We start from the raw sequence: 16,868 nt of genomic DNA, 5'->3' as shown, positions 1-16,868 counted from the left end.
GGTTTCCTACAGTAAATGTAATGAAACACACAATTATTATTATTAACCAGAAAACTACAACTTAACCCTTGTGATCACTGAAATATGATCACACTAATCACTCAGTGAATCACTTATTTAACATTCTCACTTTGAAATACACACACTTGACCTTAACACTATATCTGTAAAGTTTACACTATTAATAAAACACATTTACATTAACACGTACTCCTGTGCACTCTTCCTACACACATTACTCAGGTGAAAATAAACATATGAATTAAAGATGCAACAAAGAATACTAAATAACACATTAATATATATATATACTCTACTTATAACATTGCATTTAATATGCTCCACATTACATTAAATGAATATAAACCAAGTGCATCACTTGCAGTCCACAAATAGCAAAGAGGGCAAATTCATACAGATAAATGTACATATAATTTAATAATCACTAAGTATTTTAAATAATACACTCATTTACATTGGTATTTGGCGATCTATTATCTGATAGCGGGCTAACGTGCTAACCGCGAGGCTATATGCTAAACATGTGCTCTAACATGCAAACTGATAGCATACATTCATTAATTAACTACTTAACATAACTTCTTATCATTTTAAACGGTTTATTTTCTCAACAAAAGTGTTCTTTGTGCATTTGTATGTGTGCAAGTACCTGAAATGAAGTTATAAAGAATAAAGAAATAAAACACTGAACACAAGCGCTCTCGTGATGTCTTCATTTACTGTTCACTCAGCATGTATGAAGAGCATCACGGCCGCGCCCGCTACTGCCGCGCGCAGTGACGTCATGACGCAGGTGCGGTGACAAAAATATCTCTTTTTTGAAAAACGCATATAACACTTATTTCTCCTCCTTTAAAGTGCTAATAAACAAATAGAAATTTTAACAATATTATAAAAATAACAATAAACGTTTTATGAAAATCTGAATAAATGTAATATAGCTTGCATAATATAAATGTATACAATCAGGTTATCACACCTTCAGAAAACTTATAGTTCAAGGAAAGATGAAAAACAGTTATCCTTTTACAAGTTTAATAAATAAAATACAACAAACATGTGACGACAGCCTAAACTCAAACTTTGTGGCAGAGTTTCTCAATCTTGGTCCTTGCACCCTGCACATTTCTTAAGTTTTTCTTTTTATGCCAGATATTTGTTCTATTTCAGCAAGTGCCCTGCAAAGGGGACTCTACAATATATTCAGTTTGATTGATTTTAGTTTGAAGGGAGCATATGTGTTTCATTAAAATGATATGGGAATTTATATAGGTATATCATGTCACACTTCACGATTCTCTATATTCACGAATGAACATTCTGAAGTGAAATAAGGGTTTCTCATAATCAGGTAGAGAGCAATGAAGAAGAAGGAACTAGGAAATAATGCACATTGCGTGTAAACATGTCAAACAAAACACAGTTCATGCATGGAGCTCGTCTAATGAGCTGGTTATGTAAATTAGCTGTTTTGCATAAGAGAAACATGTAAAATATCCAACACCATGGCACGAGGGTCAGGACTGAGAAAAGCTGCTCTGTGAGAATCAAGACCGATATGGCACACAAGTGATGCTAAATAACACTCGTGCCACAGACCTCTCATCATTCCCAAATATCTCTGCCCCATCCCACTTGCTACACAAACATCAAGCTGTGGTCACACTGCACTATTCTCCCTATAGATTTCCATTCATACACATGCAAATGCGTCAGACCGGAAACACCAGCTGGTGCGACAAATTTTGCAGTTTGCTGAGTTGGAAAGTTCAAGTTTAGTGAACTCTGACCTGCAAAATTGCATCACTTAAATGTGTGAGACCAATCGAGGATCAAAACATGACTTCTCTGGCCAACAATTTAAAATACGGACCAATCGCTCACTTTTAAAATGTCTAATCATCTTGTTTAATCTCGTCCCTTTTTACAGCACCAAACGACAGAATTTGCATACTCAAACTCTGGCGTGATCGCAGCTTTAGACAGGGACAGCCCTAGTAATTTGTAACAATGTGATTAAAGAAAGACCCTACACCACCAAAATACCAAGATCCCATGAAATCAACGGTCGATTTGATTTTTCTTTTAAGCAGTAAAAAGAAAGCCTCATTCTTGAATCATTCTCTAAGTTAACGCATGTACATTGGATTGATTTATGTAGCAAAGTTATAGATCACCCCCCCCCCCCCCCCTAAAAAAATGCCCATAATGTACACACCCTTAAACCATCCTTGTGTATATCACATCTTTCTTCTCTCGGGTGAATAAAGTTTCACCCACTATCATGGCTCTTCTGTGCTGTATAAAGGAATTGGATAATGTGCTGGAACGCCTTCAATTCAAGAGTTCACACTTAGATATTGCTTGACAGCTGTAAGCAGGTTTGGCATGCTGTCCCGGGAGAGAACCCTGAGCTCGGAGATAGTTGAGCCCAGGGGTCCCGCCAGGTCCATAGAGCATGTGAGGGGAGTACGAGATCAGGTGGTTCTCGAGAGCTCCCCTTTTTGTAAAGGAGAAAAGGAGGAGAAAGGGGTGGATGGAGGGTTTCTTCGGAAAACGAAGATAAGGGATTAATGTCTAGCTAGGCTACTTATAGTGGGTTAGGATAGATCTGGTTGGCTAACTAATGAGTGTAGGTAGGTGGCCAGCTGCTGTCAATTATATCACGTGCTCCTCTCGAAATTAGTTTAAAAACTTCACTTAATCACCCTAATTAAACAAAGATAAACCAGGATCTTCCCTTCGCTACATTTCTAAGCTAGAGTTTAGTTAAAGGATCGTCTTTATAATGTTTTTGCAGAAGAATGAATTAGATTCATACTTTACCACACAGGGTAACTTGATGGGTTCTGCTAAAAGAAGTCAATGTCCACTCCAGTGAAGAAAAGTAATAAAATACACTTATATTAATGAAATAAAATCCTGTGAAAAAGTAGAATAAACAAAAGACAAATAACAGACAACAAAATCCTTACTTTATCCTCAGTTGAGGATAAAGGGCAACCAATCTCAGTATATAGAAGTCAGAAAGCACAAAGCTGGTCAGTGTGGCTCAGCTTTTATACTTTCAAAATCAGGCCTTGCACATAGAAACACCTCATATATTAGTGAGGACTTGACATGTTGAATTATGCTCAGGAATACACGTACCCATACACCATTTGGGTTTCACCTACTACATCAAATCACTAATTGTAAATCACTAAGGACCAACTTTGTAGCTAATGTGGTCTGACCACTCAGTCGAGAATTCTAATAGTGAGCAAAACTTATAGGTCATGTCTTATGTGAACAAATCTATAGTTGTCCCTAGGTACATTTCAGAACATGAATCAACACACAAACAATTACATTCACATTTTTTAGACAGTTTTATTAAAGCACTACCTGAGGTACCCGTGACTACGGAGGCTCCCGGCTTCCATGACCAGAGAGTCTCAGGCCTTCAGGGTCAGCTGCGCTAGCCGTATGCATTCAGAGGAAAGAAGGTCAGGGGAAGGTAAGAGCAGATAAGGGTCAAAGAAAGGTAACATCTCTCTCCCTCTTTGTTCCTTAGTCTTGGCGCCCTCTTCTGGTCACATCATGCTCTTCGCTTACACTAGACTGATTCAGATAAAGTTGAGCTCTGAAATTTTATAATGTCAGAATATAAGAGAGGTTTGCGTCAGTATCTTCATCATCTCACGTTAATAATGGCACCATTCGTCTCATTGGCACCATTCATTACAATAGTGACTTTTATTTTGGAGCTTCCAAATGCTGCCAGAGGGTAAACAAATGTCTTCTTTAGCAGATCCATGTGTTTTTAACAAAAATTTAACACAAATAATTCACATTCACAACTTACGGTGGAGGCCAAATGCACTTTTGCATGACTGATGTATAAAACATAGGACAGGTAGGCATTCATTCATTCATTCGTTTTCTTGTCGGCTTAGTCCCTTTATTAATCCGGGGTCGCCACAGCGGAATGAACCGCCAACTTATCCAGCAAGTTTTTATGCAGCAGATGCCCTTCCAGCTGCAACCCATCTCTGGGAAACATCCACACAAACATTCACACACACACACTCATACACTACGGACAATTTAGCCTACCCAATTCACCTGTACCACATGTCTTTGGACTGTGGGGAAAACCGGAGCACCTTGAGGAAACCCCACGCGAAGGCAGGGAGAAAATGCAAATTCCACACAGAAACGCCAACTGTGTCGAGGTTCGAACCAGCGACCTTCTTGCTGTGAGGTGACAGCAGTACCTACTGTGCCACTGTCTCGCCCACAGGTAGCCATTGTTAGAGTAATGTACTGAATGAGATTATACAGGATTGCCAGGCCAAGTGATTTCTTGTTTGATATTGACTAATGTGAGGAACAAACTATGTGGTAAGTGGATCACGCAAGATCTATTTCCCGTAGTTCCTCTCTGAATTCACCTTACTTCATTTGTTATATATGTCAGTCACACAAAATGACCAGGCAAGGCAAACTTTATTCATAGAGTACAATTTTACACAACCGTAGTTGATCCAAAGTGCTTTACAATAAAATAAAAAATATAAAAACTGGTATTAAACATGTAAGAAAAAATATAAATAATACTAAAATACAAATAAGAAATAACAGGCATGCGTCACTCAAAGGCAAGTGAGTAAAAATAAGTCTTCACATTAGATTTAAAAGCATCCAATGAAGGAGAAATCTTAATTTTCAGAGGAAGATTGTTCCAGAGCCTTGGAGCTCGATCACCTTTTGATTTGCAGTGAGACCGAGGGACAAACAAAAGAAACTGGTCATGGGATCTTAACAGTCTACAAGCTGTATAAAGCCTAATAAGTTCACTGACAAAGGCCAGGGCAGAATTGTGCAAGGTTTATAAGTGAAAAGAATTATTTTAAAATCAACTCTGAATATTATAGGAAGCCAGGGCAATGAGGCGAGGACAGGGGAGATATGATCTCTTTTCTTAGTTCTTGTTATTAATCTGGCGGCTGCATTCTGGACCAACTGTAGCCAAGAGAGTGTTGACTGAGGTAGACCAATGTACAAAGAGTTGCAGTAGTCTAACCGAGAGGAAATTAAAGCATGTGTTATGATTTCTAAATCTTTTTTAGAAAGAAACCGTTTAACTTTTGCCACCAAGCTAAGCTGGAAAAAGCTGCTCTTCACAACTGCATTTACATGTTTGTCAAACTGCAAGAGTGGATCAAAGATAAATCCCAGATTCTTGGCGTGATTGTGCAGATTGTCATTCAGAAAGCCTAGCTGAGTTTTAAAATAATTCTAAACACTCACATTTAAAACACTTCTGTTTTATTCTCATTTAGTTGCAGAGAGTTACGCCTGTTTCACACCGCAAGCGTCAGCGGCGCGTGAGCAGAGCGTGAGCAGCGCGTGTGTTTTCGGCGTCCATGTTAACAGATTAGAGCTTTCATACCGCACGCAGCAGCAGCGCGTCAGAGCGAGGCGTGAGCGTCGCCAAAGCAGCAGTGCAGCGATAGTTTCGGCGCTGGGTCTATTTTTGACGCGCTGCTCACACTCAATTAAAGTGACAGTGCATTGAGAATGACCAAAACACATTGAATGACAGTAAAAAGTACCAATTTTACACAATAAATGTGTTAATAATGTCAAATGGTTTATATATAGTCATTCAAATGAACTTAAAACGATTAAAAACGGCAACAAACATTTATTTAGGCCCGAACTACAAAACCAAATGTAAAACTATTTTACTATCAGTTTTGCTTAAGTTGCACACTAGTGTTGTAGGAGAGGGGCAATAGAATATTTACGGGATTTGTAGTCCATAGCGAAGTGCATTGTGGGTAGTGTAGTGCGACACGCATGCTGGATGATGTGAGCTCGCTGTGTTCTGTGCAGCTGAGCAGAGGAAGAAAGTTTTAATCGGCTTTGTTTTATGTTCACTCGAGTTATTCCTACCGGGAGCTGTTTGCACTGTGAATCTGACAACACGAAAATAAGTAAAAGAATGACATGCATTGGTTACTTTTGTCCGTCTCATCCTCTGCACGAGCATGAATTAACGAGCTGTTATTCTGCCGCTGGACATCACTGAAGCGGAGAAATTAACACTAGTTTGATGATGTATAAATATCATTATAACTATATTGTATAAATATGATTATAACTATGTCTACAGCAACCTGACAATCAAATAACAAATGACATGATAGCACTGGCGATTGTCCTCTGACTGTAGACACTTCTCATATAAGTTAGCTTGAGAAGCATACAGTACTATTTGATCTATATAATTTGTAAAATAAACATTTGCAGGTTAAAGAAACAGCATAGGAGGGGCCTTGGTGCAGATGAAAAGTTTAAAAAGTGTATTTGTATATAGAGAGACATGGGTAACTAGATAGAATAGACAGAGATAGGTTGATCTCTGCAGCAGCTGCCGAAGAGCTGCGCGCTGCAGACGCAGCTGGTGTGAAAGGCAAACGCCTGCGTGCTGCTACTGCTCGACATACGCGCTGCTCACGCTCTGCTCACGCGCTGCTGACGCTTGCGGTGTGAAACAGGCGTTATTGGTCATCCAGGTCTTAATGTTGGTTAGGCATAAGACAAAGTGTTCTAATGATAAATCCTTTTCTAGTTTGATAGAAAAATAAAGTTAGAGATCATAAGCATGTCAGTGGTAGTTTATATGTTTGCCGGGTGTTGAGCTTAAAGGAAGCATATAAAGAGAAAATAATAGAGGGCCAAGAATAGATCCTTGTGGAACACCACAATGAATGAGTTTAGGTGGTGAAGTAAAGGATCCAATATTTACAGAAAAAGATCTGTAATAATTATAAATATATACAAATATAAAGATCTAAATATGTCATATGACATATTTGATTGCGCCGAGTACCACTAAAAGGAAGCCTGCGTACCACTATAGTGGTACACATACCACAGTTTGAGAACCACTGATGTAGAGCATGGCCTTGTTTATGAGTGGGGCTGGAAACAGTCTGCACTAAATTTAATGACTCTAACAGGCTCTAAGTTTTAACCATAAGCTTAAATTGGCAAAAGCCATGAATGTTAAAATCACCTAAAACCAACATCCTGTCACAACGAGACACCAGGTCAGACAGGAACTCAGAAAATTCATTAATGAAGGCTGTACTAACTTTGGGAGGTCTATAGACCAGCACACATTTAGACCAGTCTTTAGTATTTGAGTTTCAAAACTTGAAAGGCCGTCAACATGCTGAAGCCTACACCTGAAAGTGCTTTTAAAAACTGTGGCTACACCACCACCAAGTCCACTAGGCCTAGGAGTGCTGAAAAAAGAACAGTCAGAAGGAGAAAACTCACCAAGAGATGACATTTCCCCATCTTTCAACCTCAAAAATCAGAAGAATTTATTTGACAATGAGCGAGCATTTACTAGAGCCATGTTTCCAGGATGTTGAACCGTTGTTGCTATGTCTGGTAAATGTCTTAATGAGACTAATTTTAAAATGACGAAGATTTCTGAAATGTCCATGTCCATCATCATGACGTGCCTGAGGACGTGACCGGCGAAAGGGAGCTCAGAGAACAGGTATATCTGATGACCCATCAGATGAAGTTGTACATGTTGAACTAGAACAACTTTTGCGATGGGAACACCGATGTCTGTAACGAGGGCAGCGTGTGATTCCAAGAACAACACCGTGATTGTAGAGACTGACAGGCAGGTTCGACAGGGGTTTACGGTTAAGGTAATGCAGATCCAGTGAGGAGTTAAAAAGCATATTAGTAATCCACAAGCAATAAGCCCACCACAAGCATCAATGCAGACATCCTAAAAAACACGTAAGCAAGCACACCAAACGACAACTGCGCAAGTAGATGGGAAAGTAGCCCTTATTAAGACCACCTACACCAAAACCAGCAATAAGAGGCAGCAACCAACACTCCAAAAAAAGTGTTTACTTTCTTATGGAAGATGGAGGAAACAAGCCACTTTGTAATTGTTGACTCAGAGAACTTGTATTAAACTGCTAGAGAAGCAGGGTTCAAACTAAACAGTGTTTTATTAACAGCGGACACAAGAGACATACAGCAGCTTCACTTAGTATCGACGCATGTACATACTGAATGACTGTGACTGAGTGAGAGCGAGGTAGAGGGGGAGGAGCTACACAGAACACTACAGATCCCATATACACACTGTCATACGGATCAATGCACTACAGTGGTGGCAAGAGCTTGCGTTTGGATGGTAAGACAGCTTAAGTGAAAGGAGTTATTCAGTCAAAATGTTAGAAAAACATTGTGTTAAAAGGTAAAAAAGCCTGGCAAGGATAAAACAAAAATGAAAGTAAGTCAAGGTAATAATAAAAACCAGTCCCAGGGAGCAGCGGCTGTCAGACACGCCAGCGTTCGCTCAACTGGAAACATCACCAATGTACATTGTAAAAATTGATACAAAAACACACAAATCTGCTTCATATAACGTGTTAACCCTCTGGAGACATATCGGTTAGTATTAGAAATTTTTATACAGCATGGAAAAGCCAGAATAAAATGTAAAACTCAGACTGTATTTGCCTGACAGAAAAAGGCCATATAAAGCACTGACGTTTGCTTACAAATCGATTTCTGGCTGCGACCCTTCTTATCTGCTCTCACTTCTGCAGATTTATGTGTCCTCCAGAAACTTGCGTTCTGTGAATAAACGTCGCCTCGTGGTTCCATCTCAAAGAGCGAAGAAATCCCTTTCCCGAATGCTCGCGGTCAATCTGCCCAGTTGGTGGAATGAACTCCCTAACTGCATCAGAACGGCAGAGTCACTCGCTGTCTTCAAGAAACGACTAAAAACTCAACTATTTAGTCTCCACTTTCCTTACTATTATGCAATTCCCTCTCTGTATCCTCCACTAACTACAAAAAAAAAAAAAAAATTTACTAATGCTTTCCTTCTTAGGCCCCGTTTACACTAGTGCGTTTTAGTTTTAAAACGGCGTTTTAGAATGAAAACGATCCGCGTCCACACTCGCGTTTTACCCAGCGTTTCTGAACTGCTCTCCGTCCACACCAAAACGCTGAAAACGCACATCACGTGACCACACAAACACACTTTGGAAATCGCTGGAGCCTGTCTACCCAGATGAGAGCTCTGCTAGTCGGACTTCTCATCAAGCATCTCCCGCTGGATCTAATCTCGCTATATTTATTAAACGGGATATTTCATTCATCTTGTTGTCTTTATCTAAGGACATATTCCCTGACTTTGGGCATTGGAATCTATTACTTGTTCTCAGGTAACGTGTTTTGGCTGAGCGCAAAGATAAGTTAATGATTAATGTAACCACGTAGCCTACATTCTGTATATTGACTGATCGCTTGCCTTTATTTCCTAAAATGTATAAACTTATTGTATGTTATACTTTTATAATGGCCATTATCGATTATTAAAACTGATATTCAGCAAAAGATAGGGTATGTTTTGTATTTTGACTGAAATTTAAAGGAGGCAGTTGTTATCGGCTCCGTTTTGTTATAAATATGCACACAGTGAAGATGACGCTCATGCAGCACGACGCCTCAACACTTCTGCTGTCTGTTTAGTTGTTAATATTAAAATAAAAATAGGCAGTTCCTTATATCAAGTTTACATTTTATTGTTGAGAAAGTGAAACAACGTAGCCAGGGTGATGTGAATAAAGTTATAAAGTACACTGTTCCCTGTGAAGATTGACGCGTGTCCTCGGTATGTTTTCCATATCAAACTGAGAAGAAGAGATGCAGCCTTGATCAAACTTGCGAAGTCTGAACTTACTCGGAGAAGATTCAGGACTGAACGTGTTAGGCTACTTAATATTGAGGAAAAGCCCCAATCAGAGAGGCGAATGTCTGCAGCCCCGCCTCTGTTTTCAGATGTCTCCGTTTTCCATCATCCACACTGAGACGGAGCAGCAGCGTTTCAGAATGAAAACGGCCTCTCCAGCGTTTTCAAAAAGCTCCGTTTTCGGCGCTCGAGAACTCCGGCGTAGTGTGGACGGATGGCGTAACCGTAGCAAACTAAAACAAACTAAAACTAAAACGCATTAGTGTAAACGGGGCCTTAGACTTAACACACCTGAAACTCGCCTACAGCACTTATTCATTGTTGCTCTTATAGTTGTGTAAATTGCTTCCTTGTCCTCATTTGTAAGTCGCTTTGGATAAAAGTGTCTGCTAAATGACTAAATGTAAATGTAAATATGTGTTGAGGATGGCTTGATGTTGGGTAAATTATTTGATCATTTTTAAGTTTTGGTTAAATATGTTTTTTGAAGCTAAGACTGAAATTGAGTTAAATTTATGAGGTCAAAACATAATATACAATATAGGTAACTTAAAAGGAATAAAAATGTTACATTTAATATTAAAAATATTGATTTGGTTATCTAGATTTAAGGATTTAAAACAATACAAGACCTTGAAACATTCCTACATTTTAACAGAAACATCTCCAGGTCTTTCACACCTAATAGTTTCTGCAGATAAAGTTGAGTTTGTGAGTTTCAGGACGGCTGATCCAGGTCTGACTTCCTCCAGACTGAACTGCTCCAGATCTCACTGTGGGCTCACAGTCCTCCTCTGATGTGCCGTTCCCTGGAGCCCAGTTCTGATAGCACACGGTCTGTCCACTCACCCAGAACCAGATGCCCAAAGCACAGGAGTGACGTAAACCCAACCACACCGCCTCAGTAGACGCCAGTTTAACCACGTTCATCACCTTATACTGCATCTCCACTGACTGAACCGAGACCAGATCCACATGATTCTGTCTGCAGTATCTCAGAGCTTCAGACCACGACAGATTCTGCTGGATCACAATCAGTTTATCTGGACACAAAACAAAGCAGAAACTAGAGAGAGACTGATCAACAACAACATGCAGAACAAACACTGTGGAGGAATCTGTCATGTCAGACATGTAGAGTCAACTTTAAGAGATCTGGAGCTGATGATGGATTGAGTGTGTTTGGAGGATCTGCTCACCTTCATGACACACAAAAGGAAACAGGTTATTACAAACGATGTCATTCCATCGTCCCTCAGTCTTCGGTTGAACTACTGTACAATTTTCCTTCCCTCCGTAATCATTTGGTTCCTGATTATTCCAGTAACTGAATGAATAGTTGCTCCGATCTGACCACTGCCATGAGTCTCTGAACAGACCGATCCAGACTTCAGATGCAAATTTATGACTGTCATTAATGAACTTCTCCAGCTGTTGACTCTCATTCTGGTTCCTCACACTGACCAGATCAGTGTGATTCTGTCTGCAGTAACTCTGAGCAGCTCTCCAGGTCATCGCCTGATTGACAAACACCAGTCCTCTGCTCACTTTAAGAAAAAAGAAATAAAATAAAAATAATAACAATAATATATATATTTACTTCAGTTTGTTAATTATTGTTATTTGTAATGATGCTTAATTAAAAAAGCAGCACCAGAAATGCATGTGTTACTGAAGACTTGTTATGCTTTGACTTCAACAACAATAATAATACATTTTTTTATTTGTAAAGTTTTCTACTTTAGCTGTACTTACTGTTGTAGCAGACAAATATCCAGGAGTCATTACATTTCCCATCTTCCCATTGACCATTTCTCATAAAAGCACACTCATCTGCGCCGTCTGGTTGTTCATTTCCCCAGTGAAGAAAGAGAGCAGGATCTCCTGAAGACCACTGCCATTTCCTCTGCAGACCAATCCAGACACCTCTATCATTCACTTTCACACTCTTCATCAGCTGGATCATGTCGTTCATGTTGTCAACGGTGGCCAGATCTGTGTATTTCTCTCTGCAGTATCTCTGAGCTTCAGTCCAGGTCTTCATCTCATTTATAAAGTGATACTGACGCTGAACACATTCAGATATGGAGCAGAGAGCTGTGAAAGAGACACTTTAATGATTTCCAGCACAGAACTTAATGAAACTATAAACCATAAAAAAAAAAAATTAAAAAAACACTCACCAACGAGGAGGAGGAGGGAATCTAGAAATTGGCCCATTTCTGAGGAAGAAGCACATTGCATATTTTTAGCATCATAACATGGTTCATAATCTTTATGTTATTCATTAACATCATTATGTCTGAAGTGTATTTGTGTGTAAGATGAATATATGTGAGTAGATCTTACTTCAGAGCTGGTGTGTTTCTGTCCTCAGTCTGGTGTTTCTGTTTGCAGCTTCAGACTGTGTGATTATTCTATATCTGCTTTCATCCGTCATTCAGCACAACACATCATTTGTTTTATATTCTAAACAAAAACCTTATTCATTTTTCTTCCTTATCCATGGGTTTTGCATATTTTCTTTCTGTGTTGGTCCTTGTATCTGTACATCTTTGGAAGTTTGTTTATTTAAACGTGGTAGAGGGTTGAGTCTGTATGTTTCATAATCCCTATTTTCATAATGGCTTCACAGGGAAACACAACTTAACATTTGCATCTGTTTTTTTTTTTTTGTTTTTTTTAATTTACTCTGTGTTATTTCACCTTCAATGGTCCAGTGACTGATGATTTTCACCACAACACATATTCAGTTTTAAATGTCCTCATCAGCACAATATCTCTGTCTACTCTATTGGGTTCTGAAACTCGTTTTCTCTGCTGTAAATATTTACATTTATAACTACACTGTCGGCGAGGCAGTGGCGCAGTAGGTAGTGCTGTCGCCCCACAGCAAGAAGGTCGCTGATTCGAACCTCGGCTCAGTTGGCGTTTCTGTGTGGAGTTTGCATGTTCTCCCTGCCTTCGCGTGGGTTTCCTCCGGGTGCTCCGGTTTCCCCCACAGTCCAAAGACATGCAGTACAGGTGAATTGGATAGGCTAAATTGTCCGTAGTGTATGAGTGTGTGTCTGAATGTGTGTGTGGATGTTTCCCAGACATGGGTTGTGGCTGGAAGGGCATCAGCTTCGTAAAAAGTAGCTGGATAAGTTGGCGGTTCATTCTGCTGTGACAACCCTGGATTAATAAAGGAACTAAGCCGACAATAAAATGAATGAATGAATGAATGAATTAAACCAACGATTAGTTGACTTATTGCTTTATTGAACAGCTAATGGTTGAGCTGTGGTTACAGTGCACTTTCCTCCCCATAGACTTCCATTCATACGCACGTGAATGCGTCAGACTGGAAACGCAAGGTCGTGCGTCAAGTTTCGCAGTTTGCTGCATTGGAAAGTTCAAGCTTGGTGAACTATGACCTGCGATATTGCATCACTTGACTGCTTGAGCCATTCGAGGATCAAAGCATGACCTCTCTGTACATTGAACTGTTTCATGTAACGAACTTGTAGATTACCCCAAAAAAAAAAAAAAAAATTAGCTTATAATGTACACACCCTCAAACCATCTCTCAGTTGAACACGTTTTCACACTCTATCCTGGCTCTTCTGAGCTGTATAATGGTATTGGATAGTGACTTTTATTTTGTAGCTTCGAAATGCTGCCAGGGGGTTAGCACGTGTCTTCTGAAGCAGATCCATGTGTTTTTAACAAATATTTAACACAAATAATTCACATTCACAACTTATGGTGGAGGCCAAATGTACATTATGCGTGGCTAATGTATAAGATATAGGACAGGTTGTAAGAGTAATGTTATGTATGAGATTACACAGAAATGCCAGGCCAACTAGTTTTCTTGTTTGTCATTGACTTATGTGATGAATAAACTATGTGGTCAGTGGATCCAGCAAGATCTATTTCCAGTAATTCCTCTATGAATTTGCCTAATGTCATTTGTTGTGTATGTCAGTCATTGAAAATTTACATTGATTGGAGTTATTAATTGATTAATTGAAATATATTTTATTGAAAAACACATGGATCTGCTTCATTAGACATGTGGTAACCCCCAGGGCCCGGTTTTTCAAAAGGTTTATTCCAGATAAAATTGATCCGGATTTAGTAATCCTGTTTTTGCGATCCGTGATCACGTAATCCAGCTTACTTTTTGAGCCAGTTTTTCAAAGCAACATCGGATTGGATCAATCTGATCCGGATAGGACCTTTTCAGGATCACTAAATCTGTGCACTGGTTATCCAATCGCAATGTAGATAGAGATATAGGCCTATGTAAAGAGCAACATGTAGAATAGCCAGTGTGGGGTCAATATAACTTTATTTTTATTTAAAATGAAAACTAAGAAAATAAAAAAAAAATAAAATAATAATACATAATAAAAACAAGAAAACCCCCACCACATCCTCTTCCAGCAGTCCGCTCATCTGACACCTACAACACAATGTACATTAAGGATATTTATAATAAGTTTTAAATATAGATGTAAAAAAAAAAGGCTTAATGTCAAAACTCCACAATAATTTCAGACTTCCTCATCTGATGTGGAGAGAGCAGCTTGTCTGAGCGTAGCCTTTAGGAGGCGGATCCCAAATCTGGCCTTGGTTTGCTGCAGTTTGGTCAGAGTCAGTTGTTCCTCTGCTTTTTTTTTTTTTTTTTTTTTTGCCTCTTTTTGCAATTGTTGAAAGAGATTTCTAAAATCTAGAATTGCCGATCTTTGCTTTTTTTTTTTTATTGTTATTCTGTAATCATTGCATGCATCACTAATAAATATTGTAAAAAGAAAAGTATTTTCCATTGTGATGAATATATATATACCAATTAGCGACAGAATTTGTTTTACTGTTTTTGGTCAGATTTGACAGCTGTTTGGGGGATTATTTTATGAGGCCAAACTCTTTCTACTTTGCTGTAGACCTATACTGAAAGGGTAAATACATTAAAGTCTATAATCACTGTAGCCTGACAGATGAACAAAATTAAAACCTTATGAATAAATAGTATATCTCGTAAGATACTGCATGATACAAAAATAGTATTATTTAATACATTTTAAAGTTTTCATTACATTTTAGGCATGAAATCCACACTAAATCCACCCTTCTGATGGGATCAGTTTAATCCAGGTTTTTTGGATCAAAGTAATCCAAATCCCTCAAAAAAAGTCTGAAAAACCTAAACTAATGGTTTGATCTGGATCAAAACCAAGATTGGATTACGTGATCTAATCCGATTAGGATTACTAAATCCGGATCAATTTTATCCGGATTAAACCTTTTGAAAAACCGGGCCCTGGGCCCGGTTTTTCAAAAGTAATCCACTAGGATTTTGGATAAGGGATTGGATCAAATATTGAAAATGGGTTTTTCAAAAGAAAAAACGGATTACCTGTTTTTGCGATCAATGATCACGTAATCCAGCTTACTTTTTGAGCCAGTTTTTCAAAGCAACATCGGATTGAATCAATCTGATCCGGATAGGAACTTTTCAGGATCACTAAATCTGGATAACCAGTGCTCAAACAGCATAGGACATCACAACGTAGAACTATAGATATGTAAAGAGTGACAAGTAGAATAGCCAGTGTGGGGTCAATATAACTTTATTTTTATTTGAAATGAAAACTAAGAAAATTTAATAATTATTAAAATAATAATAATAATAAATAATAAAAACAAGAAAAACCCCACGCCATCCTCTTCCAGCAGTCCGCTCATCTGAGACCTACAACACTGTACATTGAGGATATTTATAATAAGTTTCAAATATAGATGTAAACCAAAAAAAAATACTTAATGTCAAAACTCCACAATAATTTCAGACTTCCTCATCTGATGTGGAGAGAGCAGCTTGTCTGAGCGTAGCCTTTGGGAGGCGAATCTCAAGTCATTGGCCTTGGTTTGCTGCAGTTTAGTCAGAGTCAGTTGTTTCTCTGCCAGATGAAGCTGTGCTTCTGCCCTTTCAGTCTCTTTTTGCAATTGTTGATAGTGATATCAAAAATCAGCGATTGCCATTCTTTGCAATTTTTTTTGGTTATTCTGTAATCATTGCATGCATCACTAATAAATATTCTAAAAACAAAAAATATTTTCCATTGTTATATATATATATATATATATATATATATATATATATATATATATATATATATATATATATATCAATTATTGACAAAATAAAATTAATTGTTTTTGGTCAATTTTGACAACTGTTTTACCTTGCTGTATGCATACTGAAAGGCTGAATACATTAAAGCCTATACTCACTATAGCCTGACAGATGAACAAATAAAATTAAAACCTTATAATTAAATAGTATATCCCGTAAGATACTGGATGATCCAAAAATAGTATTATTTTATACATTTTTTAAGTTTTTATTACATTTTGGGCATGAAATCCACACTAAATCCACCCTTCTGATGGGATCAGTTTAATCCAGGTTTTTTGGATCAAAGTGATCCAGATCCTACAAAAAAGGTCTGAAAAACCCAAAGTAAAGGTTTGATCCGGATCAAAACCAAGATTGGATTACGTGATCTAATCCGATTATGTAATCCGTTTTTTCTTTTGAAAAACCCATTTTCAAGATTTGATCCAATCCCTTATCCAAAATCCTAGTGGATTACTTTTAAAATACCGGGCCCAGGAGATATATTGGTTAGTTTAAACTCTGTTTGCCAGACAGAAAAAGCCATATAGGTTGAGGATGGCTTGACAGTGGATAAATTATGTGGTCATTTTTTAGTTTTGGGTTCTGCTGGACAGATTCTGCTGGATCACAATCAGTTTATCTGGACACAAAACAAAGCAGAAACTAGAGAGAGACTGATCAACAACAACATGCAGAACAAACACTGTGGAGGAATTTGTCATGTCAGACATGTAGAGTCAAGTTTAAGAGATCTGGAGCTGATGATGGATTGAGTGTGTTTGGAGGATCTGCTCACCTTCATGACACACAAAAGGAAGCTGTCGATCACAAGAGATGTCATGCCATTGTCTTTGAACTTTCTGAGTGATCACTGTACAGTTT

The 16,868-nt window shown here is 38.4% G+C and overlaps 1 protein-coding gene and 1 long non-coding RNA gene across 3 annotated transcripts; one reads left to right on the top strand and one right to left on the bottom strand.

Moving 5' to 3' along the window:
- Nucleotides 1–2,904: 2,904 nt before the first annotated feature.
- On the top strand, nucleotides 2,905–8,904 carry LOC141375265 (uncharacterized). The gene is made up of 3 exons (XR_012382999.1): nucleotides 2,905–5,357; nucleotides 6,570–7,745; nucleotides 7,873–8,904. It is a non-coding gene; the product is annotated as an uncharacterized lncRNA (long non-coding RNA).
- Nucleotides 8,044–12,262, bottom strand: si:dkey-83f18.11. Of its 2 annotated transcripts, XM_073905923.1 has the most exons (6): nucleotides 12,167–12,262; nucleotides 12,001–12,039; nucleotides 11,573–11,914; nucleotides 11,017–11,364; nucleotides 10,093–10,860; nucleotides 8,044–8,948 (listed from the first exon to the last, which is right to left on the bottom strand). In XM_073905923.1, exons 2-5 carry the CDS (start codon nucleotides 12,035–12,037, stop codon nucleotides 10,499–10,501), a joined length of 1,089 nt encoding a protein of 362 aa, XP_073762024.1. In that variant the 5' UTR covers nucleotides 12,038–12,039; nucleotides 12,167–12,262; the 3' UTR covers nucleotides 8,044–8,948; nucleotides 10,093–10,498. The 2 variants fall into 2 exon arrangements, with proteins under 2 accessions (XP_073762024.1, NP_001093553.1); NM_001100083.1 differs by lacking the exon at nucleotides 8,044–8,948 and having other exon boundaries at nucleotides 10,485–10,860; nucleotides 12,167–12,205.
- Nucleotides 12,263–16,868: the final 4,606 nt, after the last annotated feature.

The sequence above is a fragment of the Danio rerio genome, chromosome 7, assembly GCF_049306965.1.
Source record: "Danio rerio strain Tuebingen ecotype United States chromosome 7, GRCz12tu, whole genome shotgun sequence".
NCBI classification, from domain to species: Eukaryota; Metazoa; Chordata; class Actinopteri; order Cypriniformes; family Danionidae; genus Danio; species Danio rerio.
This window is presented reverse-complemented; position numbering and strand designations above follow the sequence as displayed.